The 13869-nt window shown below is 35.3% G+C and overlaps 1 protein-coding gene and 1 non-coding gene across 2 annotated transcripts; one reads left to right on the top strand and one right to left on the bottom strand.

Moving 5' to 3' along the window:
* The first annotated feature begins 412 nt into the window (after positions 1-412).
* Positions 413-519, top strand: LOC136221038 (small nucleolar RNA R71). Its single transcript, XR_010684830.1, has one exon. It is a non-coding gene; the product is annotated as a small nucleolar RNA R71 (small nucleolar RNA).
* Positions 520-6403: 5884 nt separating this feature from the next.
* LOC136219081 (calcium-dependent protein kinase 2-like) lies at positions 6404-10421 on the bottom strand. The gene is made up of 8 exons (XM_066006310.1): positions 9359-10421; positions 8239-8382; positions 7931-8083; positions 7508-7623; positions 7247-7414; positions 7038-7165; positions 6852-6951; positions 6404-6768 (listed from the first exon to the last, which is right to left on the bottom strand). Exons 1-8 carry the CDS (start codon positions 10071-10073, stop codon positions 6694-6696), a joined length of 1599 nt encoding a protein of 532 aa, XP_065862382.1. The 5' UTR covers positions 10074-10421; the 3' UTR covers positions 6404-6693.
* Positions 10422-13869: the final 3448 nt, after the last annotated feature.

Here is a 13869-nt window from a genome sequence, read left to right as displayed (position 1 = left end):
GGAATAAGGATTATTAGTTTGGTTTTGCCCTTGGACAAAATTTACCTGTTTAATCTCACTCATACCTTCGTAATCCACATCTGTTTAGATTGGTTGACCATTAGGATCACACGGTGCCATAAACCTATCAATTTTGTGCGACAAAGCAGAAAATTGGGCTTGCAACATCGCTACTGGATCAAGATTCACTATACCTTTAACTGATGATGTTATTGAGGATGATGGTTTCGCTAATGGTAGGTGTCCACGTTTCGCGGGCCACATACTGCTGTTGATTGCCATTTCCTCCAAAAATTCTCTTGCTTGGGCAGATGTTTTCTTCATGAATAACCCTCCAGACATAGCGTCCAATGAACCTCTTGTTGTAGGATTTAGTCCATTATAAAATGTTTGCATTAAGAGTTCAGCGGGCAATTGGTGGTGTGGGCATAAACGTTGAAGTTCTTTAAAACGTTCCCAAGCCTCATAAAGAGTTTCACTATCATTTTGAGAAAAAGATGTTAACTCTTTAATGACTCTTGCGGTTTTTGCTAAAGGGAAGAATTTTGATAAAAAATGCTTGGGCTAATTGTTCCCAAGTTTCAATTGATGCGGCTGGCATAGAAGTTAACCATTCTTTGGTTCGATCCTTCAAGGTAAAAGGAAAAAGGCGAAGTTTGATTGCTTCTGCAGTTACATCAGTAATTTTAAAAGTGTCACAAATTTCTAAGAAATATGTCAAATGGGTATTAGGATTTTCGTTAGGTAACCCGTAAAACGTTACATTATTTTGCAACATATTAAGCAACGTAGGCTTAATTTCAAAATGATGTGCATTAATTTGGGGTCTAACTATACTGTTGGTTACACCGGCCACTCCTGGCCTAGCGTAATCCATAAGTGTGGCCATAACTTCTGGCTCGGTAATTTTAGTTTTTATTGGGGTTTGGTTTTTCTTTTTCTTTTCTTTCTTGTTCTTTTTAAGAGTTCTTTCAATTTCTGGGTCAATAGGATCTGGTGACGTGCCCGAACTTCGAGAACTGCGCATGAACTTGAAATTTCGCACGAACCGAAACTACCTATAAAACAGAATTTGAAAAATAAATATGTTAGTAATTGAAAATAATTAAAAATATAAAAGTTTGAATAAGTATGAATAAATCTAGATTCGTAATAAAACACGAAAAATTTAAAATTTTGTCAAAAATTTTGGCATTCCCCGGCAACGGCGCCAAAAACTTGTTGAGCGATTTCCGCAAGTACACGGTATACGCTTGTAGTAATAAAAGATATCGATCCCACAGGGAACGTTTTTTTTGAACAAAACTTATTTATAATCGGTTAAATTTACTTTAAAGGTTTATAATATGGAAAATCGTTTAATCGGTTTTGGTTTTGAAATTGCTAGAATGAGAATTAGATTAGAATATGAAGATGTTAGAAAATATCTGATTTAAGATTGAATTTGCAAAACAGGAACGTTTTAGTACTTTAGAAAAGTAAAAAGGTATATTTGTTTGCATTAAGCAAAGAAACAACTTTAAACTTTGTACGAATTATAAAGATGAAATAAATGACGGAACCTCTAATTAATTGGCTTTGAACGCGACAAAACCCTTTCGGGATAGTTGCCCTTAATCAAATTAAAACTCTTTCGAGATGATAATTTGCCTAAGTGTTCAACAAAGTTTCCTTGTAAAGATTTGAATTAAATACGTTTTAATGAAAACACCAGCATCAATCCACTTCGGCTCATTTACCAAAGTGCTGCATAAGAATCTATCGAATAGAACGGACTTTATTAGATGAAATATAAATTGATACAAGTTTACAGAGAACATGGAGCATTGAATTCTTCAACGGCGTGCAAGTGAACGGGTTGTCAATCCTTTCCTTGGGTTTCGTTAGAGTTTGTCAGGCTCAGGAGCGAATCCTCTACTCAATCTTCTCGCTGAATCTTCGTAATAGAGACTGGGTCGGTCTACTACCAAAATGAAAACTAAACTGGAACAATGTCTAAACGCTACTGAATTTGTTATTAATTTGTAAACAATGTGTGTACATCATATTGCTTTTTACAGAATCTAAATCTAACTTCTGAATCACTTGATTCGGAATTTCTGCATAAATTCTACACTAATTTCTTTCTTCTACACATATCACTATATCATTATTATATCATTGTTTCATTATATCATTCTTTTCTTCAACTCTCCATCAACTCTTTGTTTATAGATGTTGAAGAGTCTTGATTGAAGTGTCGTGTCCGTTTGTGAAGGATCGTGTCCGCTGCGAAAGGACGTCTTTATCCACCCGAACGATCGTGTTTCGTCGAAAACGAAAGTGTATAACTAGGCTTCTAAAATCTCATGCTCGTACCGAGAATATCAAATTCACTACCGAGAATGGGGGAGAAACAATTTGGTCATCGGACGAAGGGAAAAAAGGCTGAAGGACGCGTGTCGCGACCGTGAAAAGGGGGGGCCGCGGTCGCGACACAGAGCTTTTTCGGTTTTTCAGCTCTTGTTCGTGTCTTCGACTTGGCGTTATTAATTTTCTTCGTCTTCGACTCCTTTTGTAGGGCTTTTCTTCTATTTTTAAGCTCTTTTTACTCCTATTTGGATTTTACCAAATATTTATGTACCTTGCACGAAAGAAACATATTCGAGAGTAAAAGTATTCTAAATAGGTATGAATAGCATAAATTCGTAGCAATATTGATGTAATTATTGATAATATTTTAGGTATATTTTGGGCTTAACAGGAATCACCCAATAACACTTTCTTATCTTCGGTCACAGCAGTGTATGTTTTGAACATACTTCTATCATAGCAAACATGGCGGGAAGCACCAGTGTCTACCCACCACCCATCTGATCCACCTATGAGGTTGATCTCAGAAATCATAGCAACAAAATTATGTTGCTCTTCAGTCAGGTTAACACTAGGAGTAGTGTTTGGCCTGTTCCTGCACTTACGTGCCATATGACCTGGTTTCCCACAATTAAAGCATAGGAAAGCAGCATCATTTCTAGGTGGTTGTTGTTGTGGCCTATTTTGGTTCCTTTGAAGGTTCCAATTCAAATTAACTCGGGTGTTGCAGTTTTGGATTGGTTTGCGGTTCTGATTCTTAAAATTCTTTTGAGTGGGGTTCAGAACCGCAGTGGACCTTTTAGTGTTATTAGAAACAATAAGCACTTCTTCTTTTAAATCTTATTTTCGAGCTTCCTCCTCAATTCGGAGGCGTGTAATCAGACTTTCCATCGAAAATTCTTTTGGTTTGTGCCTCAAAACATTTTTAAAATCTTTCCACGAAGGAGGCAATTTGTCAATAATGACAGCAACTTGAAATTGATCATTTAGAGGCATACCTTCTGAAATGATTTCATGTGCTATTTTTTGCAATTCATGAGATTGAATCTCCACTGATTTTTCATCCGTCATTTGAAATTTGAGGTAGCGGCTGACAGCATATTTTTTCGATCCAACCTCCTCAGTGTCATACTTCCTCTGCAGAGCTTCCCAAATTTCTTTGGCAGTTTTTTCTTCAGCAGTGTAATAATCATATAGGTCATCTGTCAACCCATTGAGAATATAGTTTTTGCACAGAAAATCATTTTTTGTCCATCTTTCAGCAGCACGAACACCAGCACGAACATTTGCCTCATCACCATCTTCAGGAACAATCGGCTTTTCAGAAGTCAGAACAGAAGCTACCTTCTTTGTTGTGTGGTAGAACAACATCTTCTGTCTCCATTTTCGGAAGTGAGCTCCTTCAAACCGGAATGGTTTGTTGATTTCAGCAATCCCATTTGATTGTTCGGTAGCCATCTCAGCAGTAATTGAATTCGTCTTAAAATTGTTGTAACTGGAACTCAGAAAACAGGAACAGACCGAACAAAAATAAATGGGCAGAGTCGCGGACAATGACGCTTTCTTTAAGACGTTCGCGGAACTGCCGGAAAATTGCAAACAGTATGAACTTCGGTCGCCTCCAGGATAAAACAGCCCTCTGTAAATACGATTTTGTATTGCACCGTACAAAAATCGTTTCTGTCTACACTCTCAATTTGCTCAGTTTCGAAATACAGAATGAAATTTAATTGTGTGTTTGAATGGCAGTCTCACACCACCTATTTATACAGGGGAAGGGAAGGTGGTGAGACTGAGTTTTGAGAAAGCCACGTTCAGAAAATAGACGTTAAGAGAATAACGTTCAGAAAGACTAATTCAGAGTAGTAGTAATTAATTAAATAAAAATAAAAAAACGAATTATACCACACCAACCCTGCCCGGTCGGCGGCGGCGCGCGCGCGTGTGGTGGTCAACCAAGAGGTAGGTCCTCACCCTTTCACAAAAGTGGGTACCCCTTGGGGCACACCCCAAGCATGTGAGGACCTCCTTTATAAATATCTCCACCAAATGCTTTGAAAGCAATGTGAGATACTTTTCACTTGAAAAACTTAAAGACACATTGACTTATTTCATAAATTATAATTGGGTCAAGCCCAACAGTATTTGTCGATGCTAATACACTATGTCTTTGCTTAGATCTCTTAGGTGTGAAATAGTACATGGAGTTTGCATTTCAACTCTCTAATCTCAAGTCAACGGATCTGACTTCCAAGAAGAATAAGCCATTTTAATTCTTTCTTTAAGACACTTTATGTTTCTCAATTTTTTTTTCCTTGTTTTTCTATGCCAAATTCAAAAATTTCCAATATGTAAGCATTGCCCTCCGCTTACCCACATTTTCTTCGACAAACGACGTCCTTCTTTTCATTAAGAGGGCATTTGGTTTAAACTTCAGAATCGGAATCGGAATGTGACGGAATCCGAATCGGAATGACTATTTATTTATTTATTATGTTTGATTCAATTTGGAATCGGAATCTGATTCTCTTTGAAGTTGTTTAGTTTTTTAATGGTCGGAATCGAGAATACAATTTATTAAAAATAGTTTAATAAATAATAATAATAATAATAACTACAATAAAAAAGAATATGAAAAAATTCAAATCACCCTGGTAAATTTTTATTATCATTGTAAGAAACTATATTATAAATTAGAGAGGAAAAACATTTTATATATGATTTGTAACCAAAGAAAAACCATTATTTGAATGGTTAGTGGTAAAACGTGGGTGTGGGTGGTGAAGAAAACGTGTAGAATTTTTTTTCTTTTATAGGAATGAAATTTGATTGATGTGGGGAGAAAGTGGAATCAATAATTGCCATAATTAGGGGGCGTTTGGTTTGGGGTCTATAGGAATGAGAATGAGAGGGTTTTATTCCCTTTGTTCTTGTTTGTTTACAAAAAAACTCATTCACTTTACCCACTTTAGGTTAAGCGATTACCCCATTCCCTTTACTTCATTCTCTTTCCTAAGTATATCCAAACACATAAGGTAATTAATGGTTATTCATTTCCTTTAGTTTCCCTTTCTTGATTCTTTTTCTCTTACCCTTGTGAACCAAACGTCCCCTTAAGGTAATGGATTCCCATTCTCATGCTATATTTGTTTAATTAAAAATAATTTATTTATATTTTCATTCTATAGTCTAAATTTATCTAACCAAACACCCTCTGATAAACAACTACTTATATTGATGATTGACATTTTGAAATTTTTGTACTCCGCTTCAGGCCAAAGCCTCAATGTTCAGAATTCTACATTATTGTTGTGTTGCAAGAACATGTCTAGAACCATGATTTTGTTTTGGACTGCCAACTGGTTTTTCTATTTTGTTTGTTTTGTTGCTTTTCTCTTATGAAAAAGAAAAAACAAAAAACAAAAATTTAGAAGTAAAATAAAAGCAACATTTTAATATAATAAAAATATAGTTTAACATATAAATAATGCCTTAAACTAAAGTTCAGAACATAATTCAAATTGTACTTAAAACACCGCAATCAATTATTTCTCACATGCACCTTAATGACCAGTTCCCAATTGAACCGATGGGTCACGGATTTATCCTAATTTTCATTGGGTTATTATTGTATTTTAAAAAATCCAAAACGACCCTGACTGGGGTCTGTCTGGTTCCCGGACTGACAACACTGTTTGTAACCTACGTTCTTCCTCTTTGATTCGTGTTTGACCCTCGAAAAAGGGGTTTACTGACCCATCCAGAGTGTTCATAAATATGTCAATTATAAGCACATTAGGAACCCTAAAATATATATGGACTAATTAGTATAATATGTAAAATACAAATACTAATAAAATGTTTTCCATAGTTAAAAATGTAAATTCCTAAAAATGACGTTCTTAGGTAAATTTGTTTTGTTTTGAAGGAATCAAAATTCTCCTCTAAATTGGTCTACAAATGAACATTTGACTCAGACCTCATTGTTAATTTTCTTTAGCTTGGCCTTAGCTTATCTAGTTTATTAAACTTGTCTAGTAAATAAATAATGTAAATCAAGCAAAATTATTGGATATGTTTATGTCAAGAATCTAATCATTTTACACCACAATTTTGATTTCATCACACAAACACATAGGTTGCTGCATTTTTCTCAGAAAAGGAAAAATCTCAATTGCCAAACATATCAACATATGGACAGGGTTACACCTAGGGGGAAAATTTCATGTTTCAATCGGTTTCAACGGCAAAAAAACATCTGCGAATTTGATTCAGAAGATGTCCATTGTTGTTTTGAGAAGATTTCTTGTGCGTAAAACATTACGAAACAATCACATACATCTAGAAAATCTTGCCCTGGTGCTGGTTTCCAGTTCTCATCATTGTGCAGAACTCTTCGTAGTTGATCCTACCATCCTGTAATCTCAACACTATCAGTAATGCAACAGCTCAACAGAGAAAACATAAAACAAAGGCGGTTTCGTGGAATGCAACTTTACATTATCTGTGTCTACTTCGGATATTATCTCTTTGATAGTCGAATCATCACCCATTCCGTAATCCTTCATAGCTGTTTCCAATTCATCTCTTGTAATGAACCTGCAAAGACACCATCAAAACTTCAATTTGAACTGCTTTTTCTGATGTAAGTCTTAAAGAACCCGAGAAATTCATGAAAAACTCACCCGCTATTGTCCTTGTCGAAGTATTGAAAAGCTTTGTAAAGATGTTCATCTCTTTCTAGCCTGTGCCTATGCATCGTAGCAGTGATAAATTCGAGATAGTCTATTGTCCCATTTCCATCAACATCAGCCTGGAATAAAAAGTCAACGATGTAAGTATTACATTTTGATTCGGTAGGAACTTGAGAGTTCTACGATAAATGATGTCTTACAGCATCCATGAGCTGTTTAACTTCAGCTTCTGAGAGCTTTGATCCGAGTCGAGCCAATCCTGTCTTTAATTCATCATAAGTGATAGTGCCACTATTGTCGGTGTCAATGTTAGCAAACATTGACTTCAGTCCTTGGATTTCATCAGCATTAAGATTTTCAGCAATAACCTATTCAATCAAACACATATGTAAGTATAAATATTGTTCATTTCATTTATCCAATGATTGATTCACTTGCTCCTTTGTAATTCCTTTACTCACTTTCAGTGCCATTTTTTTGAGTTTGTTCATTGCTCTAAATTGCTTCATTCTCGAGAGAACTGCACTATCGATCGGCTTATCTGAAGCTTCTCCCCCTTCCTTCAGCCACGGATGCTCTGTGAATGGTAAATTTTAGTAAGAAACACTACACATGAAACGTCCTCGAAGTAGTTTGCAAATTGGACTAGTGTTACTTAGATCAAATATGTGAGCTGTCGGTTTCTTTATCGAGTTCACTTGATGGTAAGCTTCAGTTTGTTACTGACTAACAAACAAGTTAGGATTGGATTAGTACTAAAAATGAACCTGGCAAAGATGCATCTCTATCCTAATATGTCATTTATTCTAAATGCCATAACAAGCTTGAAAAGATCATAAGAAAATATAACAGAAACCAACTTTGATGATTTCAGGAATCCGTACCAAGAACTTGAGCAGAAGTGATTCTTCTCTTAGGGTCCTGAGTAAGCATCCGGCGGACAAGGTCCTTGGCGCTGCTTGATATTGATGGCCATGGTTGACTTTCAAAGTCAATCTCTCCTTCTAAAACAGCATCAAATATTCCCTTCTCGTTCTCTGAAATCGAAATTATCACCACATGAACATTGTTCAAAATAAATGTAACAATTCATTAACAGCTTGAAAGATGCCAACATTCAATTTTCAAAACAGCTCACACAAACTATATGATAGCGAGCAATTGATAAATGTTGGGTTATATATTCCCTTACCTGCCCAAAACGGAGGTACACCACTAAGTAAGATATAGAGTATAACTCCTGCACTCCAAATATCTATTTCTTTCCCGTATCTGCGTCGTAATACTTCAGGGGCAACATAATATGCACTTCCAACTATATCTCGGTATGACTTCCCTGAAGAGAGTATCATAAGTCTATCAGAATTTAGGTTCATGGTCAAACATATGGACAATCAAATGAAGTCTACAAGATTCTACCAAGAATATATATGTATATCCTGCAAATGATGTATCTTCTTCAAAAGAAACAAGAAAAATGGATAAGTTTGTACTTAAAAAGAAGGCATTTTAAAGAACGATAAGAAGCCGACTTCCTTCACTTCAAGACTTTCAACATAATTATTCATAATTGATGTTAGACATAAAGTGAAAATCTACAACTTGTCTCCTCCCTTTTTCACAGTCTAAGTATCAAAAGCAAGTCATGCAACAGATTACCAAAATAGACTAACAAGATGCAAAAGCAACTCAATAGCAGTAAAAAATTACAAAAGAGAGCAAACAAATGAAGTGAAATTACAGAAATTTAATTGTTTCAATGTCATAAATGCATAGCAGAATGGAATGTGTGAAAAAACAATAAATATCTAATAGTAAAAAGTCAGATATACTCAAAATGGTACAATGGAGGACCATATGAATTACAGGACCATCCTCTCTAGAAAATAATGCATTCAAGTTTCAACTTTCATTGGCCAGAGACGAATTAAGGTCCATCAAACGAGAAAATCTGTAATACTCCCTGATCAATCAATTGATGATCTTCTACACATTTATTTCTTAACAACAATTATATCCTATGAATACATCCGGCCAATCAATTGATGCACTTGTACACATTTATTTCTTAACACCAATCATCTCCTATGGACTGGTATGCATCCCTATTTTGATTAGTCTGGTGTATTGCTCTAAAGAGTATGATAGAAATTCTCCCATCAAACAGAAGGTCAACCTTGAGGCACTCAAGATAATTTGCAAATCAATGAGTTATAGTAGTTCAAAGGGCAAGACCAAATTGCAAAAACATAAAGGACAAGAATATTAAGACAATTGACATAAATTCATCCAAATTGTAAGATCCATCTTACCTTCTTCAATGAAAACTGAAAGCCCAAAATCAGTAGCCTTGAGAACAGAATTAGGATCCTTACTAGAGAGCAAGAAATTCTCAGGCTTAAGATCCCTATGCATCACACCCATAAAATGACAGGCATGAACAACATTGACAATAGACCTGCAAATAGAAGCAGCTTCCTTCTCACTATAATGACCCTTAGCAATAATCCTATCAAACAACTCACCCCCAGCACATAACTCCATAACCAGATGCACAGATTGCTTATCCTCATAAGCACCTTTAAACTCAACAATGTTAGGCTGCCCACTTAAATGCTGCATTATCTGAATCTCTCTCTTCATATCCTCCTTGTCATTTCTGGTAACAAGTTTCCTCTTGGATATTGACTTGCAAGCATATTGTTTCCCAGTTGAATTCTCAGTACAGAGATAAGTAACCCCAAATTGACCCCTACCCAGTTCTTTGCCAAGTGAGTAATGCAATTTCACATCTTCAAACGGTTTTCCAAGGATTGTATCCGATTTAGGGATTGGCTTAGGGCTTGGGGCTGCAGCAGCAGTAGCAGGATTTTTTGGGGGTTGGGTAGGTAATTGGTAAGACGGCTGAACTGGAGCTTTGGAAGTGTAAGCCATATGTTCTTGAGGTTGGGGTTTCTGATTATGGTGCATCCCTGTCCCTGCTGCACCATTATGTGGACTTTTCTCTTTGCTAAAACAGAAACCCATTTAGCAGATTCAGAAACCCAGATCAGGAATTAGAAATAGGAAGTTGAATTTCCTGAAAGATTAAAAAAAAAAGGAAGGAGCTTTGTGATTGAAGATCAGAAATTCATTGATGGGATAAGAACAGATAGAGAGAAGGAAAAAAACAAAATGTATAAATAGGAAGAAGGGTAAATGGAAAGATACAAACTTTGAGAAGGAAGAAGGAAAAAGTAGATCAGAGAGGCTAATTGGGCGTTAGAAAGAAAGAGGCGATGGCTTTTTCAGACAGACAAGCTAAGAAAGAATGGATAATTACACAGCTTGGTCAACTGTTTGGACTCAGAACTCACAAATATAAAATACTTTGTCATCACCAAAAATCTATAATTAAATTAAAATAAATAAGGTAAGAACGCTGAAAGGGCTATTAATAAATTCAATACTGGTGACTTCAAAAAAAAATAAATAAATAAATAAATTCAATACTGGTCATTTACATTATAATCATGGATTTGTCATTTTATTTTTATTTTATTTTTTAAATTATGTATTATGAGAATTGGAAATATATAATTGAATTTTTGGGCTTTAAAGGTATTTATTGATTGATTGATTTATTTATTTATTTAGGTGAGTGGGTTTGATTAGGCGCCTCAGAATATAAAATGTAAACCATGTGAATGCGGTGACAAAATTTCTATATCCCACTTCATGCTTTGCTTTCTCACATGCTTTGGTATACAATAATTCAGTTTCCCAAAAATGTTATTGCCTTTTTAACCAAAAATAACTATATCAATATAATGTATAATATATGAATCTAAATTCAATGTAATTAAATATGTGTTTAATTTAGATTTATATTATATGTTTAATTTGGAGGTATAATGTGAAATCCAACAGCTAATATGTATAAAGTAAATTACAGGTGTATGATGTAAAATGGTGGTCAAATAAAAAATGATATCCATGCGACAATAACAGGAAAGTCTGGAAATTTAACAGCCTTCACATGATTTTATTTTGTTTAAAAATATCAATATGAGGTATAATAATAATAATAAAAATTTAAAAAAGAAAGAGAGAGCAGAAGAGGTCAAAAGGAAAGAAAACGTGGCGTTGATGAAGCTATTGGGAAAGCCAAATGAAATATGTTTCCTTACGCGGCTTTAGTTTTGGTTTGATAAGCCAAAAAACACGTTGGATTGTATACATGTGTTTCTGTTTGTGTTTGAATGAATCTTCCGACCTATTTCCTTTCCTTACAATAAAATCATTATTAATTTTATGGAAAGAGTTATTACATCCTATTCCTGTAAGTTGAAAAGCTTTGTATTCATTATTGTTACAAACCAGTTTCAATTTTAAATGTTTTTTTCATTTAGTGAATGCTATAATTAACTAATACGAGTAATAATGGTAATATTAGTTACGAGTGTTTTACTCTGTAACGGTAACATTACTTAGGGGTAATTTTGTCTTTATTTACAATTGTATTAGATGTGTGTATATGTAACTAAACAACCGTATTCTTCTAATTTTGTAATTCCTCTTCATTTTTTTCATTTCCCTCTCTTCGATTTACATTGATAAATATCAAATAACATTTCGTGCACAACTTTAAATCCATATATTGATTTTTCTTCCTTTTGAGGAATCATCTCTAACATTTGTTATTTGATTAGAGTTTTTTCTTTTCATTTTTTTTAGTTATCGTTCTTATGGTGAAAGAGAAAAACAAGTCGTGTTGATGATCTATTTCTAGAACCTATTTTTCAAAATTATCCTTATCGAAAATTGCATCTATAAGTTTTAGCTTTCCCAACTTGGGCTTTCTTTTCGTTTTTTTTTTTTTTTTTTTTGCAATCTAGGGTTTTTTGTTTTGTTGAGGAATGGTTGAGAAATTTATATGTCGGATACAATGCTTAAATCCTCCCGAAAACTTGTTGATGAGGGCATCTTGTGCTCGTACGTGGAGCGAAAGATAGAACCCGTGGAGCATGAGTCTAATGCTAAGAGGGGAGGAAGAGAACCACGCGTAGAGGAGGCCACTAATCTAGTCCACGCGGAGCGTGTTATAAGACAAGCGAAGCGTGGAGGGATGGTTCGAGAAGGGGATGAAGATGCAACTGACGAGGACCAATTCTAGAGGCCCACTCGCGTGGAGCGTCCTTCAAGGCATGCGGAGCGTGAGATAGTTAAAGTAGTCTTCAACGTCAAGCAAAGAAGAGGGGGAAAACTAGGGTTAAACTTTATTCATTTGACTGCCTTGCCCTTGCCTCTTTCTATTTCCTTAATTCATTCTTTTATTTACTCCTTAATTGACTCCTTCTATTTCCTTAGTTTCATTCCTTAATTTACTCATTGATTGCCTCTTTCTATTTCCGTATTTTAATTCCTTAATTTACTCCTTTTAAGATTACCTCAATCTACCCTTATTTATACCCTTTTAATTAATTATGTAGTTGCCCTTTTGTGTAATTTGTTTTAGGTTTGTTTTAGGGTTTTTGAAATTCTATAAATACATCTCTTTCTTTGTAATCAGGACAACTTTTATCAATCAATTTTATTATCTTCTTCATTGAAGCTTGTTTACCTTCAACAATGGGGGATCTTTGATTTCCTACGGATTTTAGGCCGTAAAATCAGGATTCACTCCTTCAAGTTTAGCTTGAGAAGAAACATCTTTATTAGTTTACGATTAAAACTAACACGTTCCGAAATAATCCGCATCATTTGGTATCAAAGCCGATCGTTTTCCTAACGGAGACTTCTTTCAATTATGGTTCAACCAAGCTTTTCACAATTATTAATGGAGTATACCTCCAAGAGCCTTGAAGAATGGCAAGCCGAAGTAAGAGAGATAGATCTAGAGCTTGCCAAGATGATGAGAGAACTTGGAGCAAGAGGAGATGGAAAGACTCCAAAGGGGAACCCGAAATAGTCGGAGGCGGCAACGTCGAGCCCAACGAAAAAAAGATAAAGAAACCTCCATTTTTCCTTCTAAAGATCCCTCACCAATCTTTTCTCTTTGTCACATTAAAGAGGTAAATCCCAAACTCCCAATTTCTCATGTTGAAATTGTGGATAGTCCCATTGTTAGGGAGAAATTGGATGTTTGTGATGTTGAAGTGGATTTAGATTCTTATTGTGAAATTGTTGATCATAAAATTAGGGAGGAGGATTTAAATTCATTCATAGATGGGAAGGAAGGGATGCTTGTATGTAAAAACATGGGGAAGGTTGACTTGGTGAGTGGTAATATTGAGGAAACCCATGTTGCAAGGGATGCTCCCTATATGAGTGATAAAATTCCCTTTGAGCATAACTTCATTGGTATGCTTGAAGGAGGTGAGGACATTCATCTTGAGGAAGAGGAGAGTGGGTTTGGGCTTGTTAGTCTATTGAGGAAGAATGAGGAAATCCTGTTATGTATAAAGATTGATGGCTATGGTGATGGGAGAGATGTTGGTGGTTCTACCATGTTGGGTTGTAGCATGTCTTTTGAATCGACGACTTGGCACGTGAATTAGTCGGTTTGAATTATAGGGAGAAGCGGATGGAGACGATAGGTCATTGGAGAGAACGAATTGTGGACGAAGAGGGAAGTGAAATGCCATATGATCATGAAGAAGATGAGCTAGAAGAGGAGATTGGTGAAGATGAAAATCAGTCCGAGAATGAGCTAGAGAAAAGTGTGGATCGAAATTGTTATGAAGGCAAATTTGAGGCTGAATTTAAAGAGGGAGTGAGCGTTTTCGAAGATGAAATACGTGAGGATGGTGACTCTTATCATCGTGCAAATGAGTTTGATTAT

The sequence above is a fragment of the Euphorbia lathyris genome, chromosome 2 (assembly GCF_963576675.1).
Source record: "Euphorbia lathyris chromosome 2, ddEupLath1.1, whole genome shotgun sequence".
Classification (NCBI taxonomy): Eukaryota; Viridiplantae; Streptophyta; class Magnoliopsida; order Malpighiales; family Euphorbiaceae; genus Euphorbia; species Euphorbia lathyris.
This window is presented reverse-complemented; position numbering and strand designations above follow the sequence as displayed.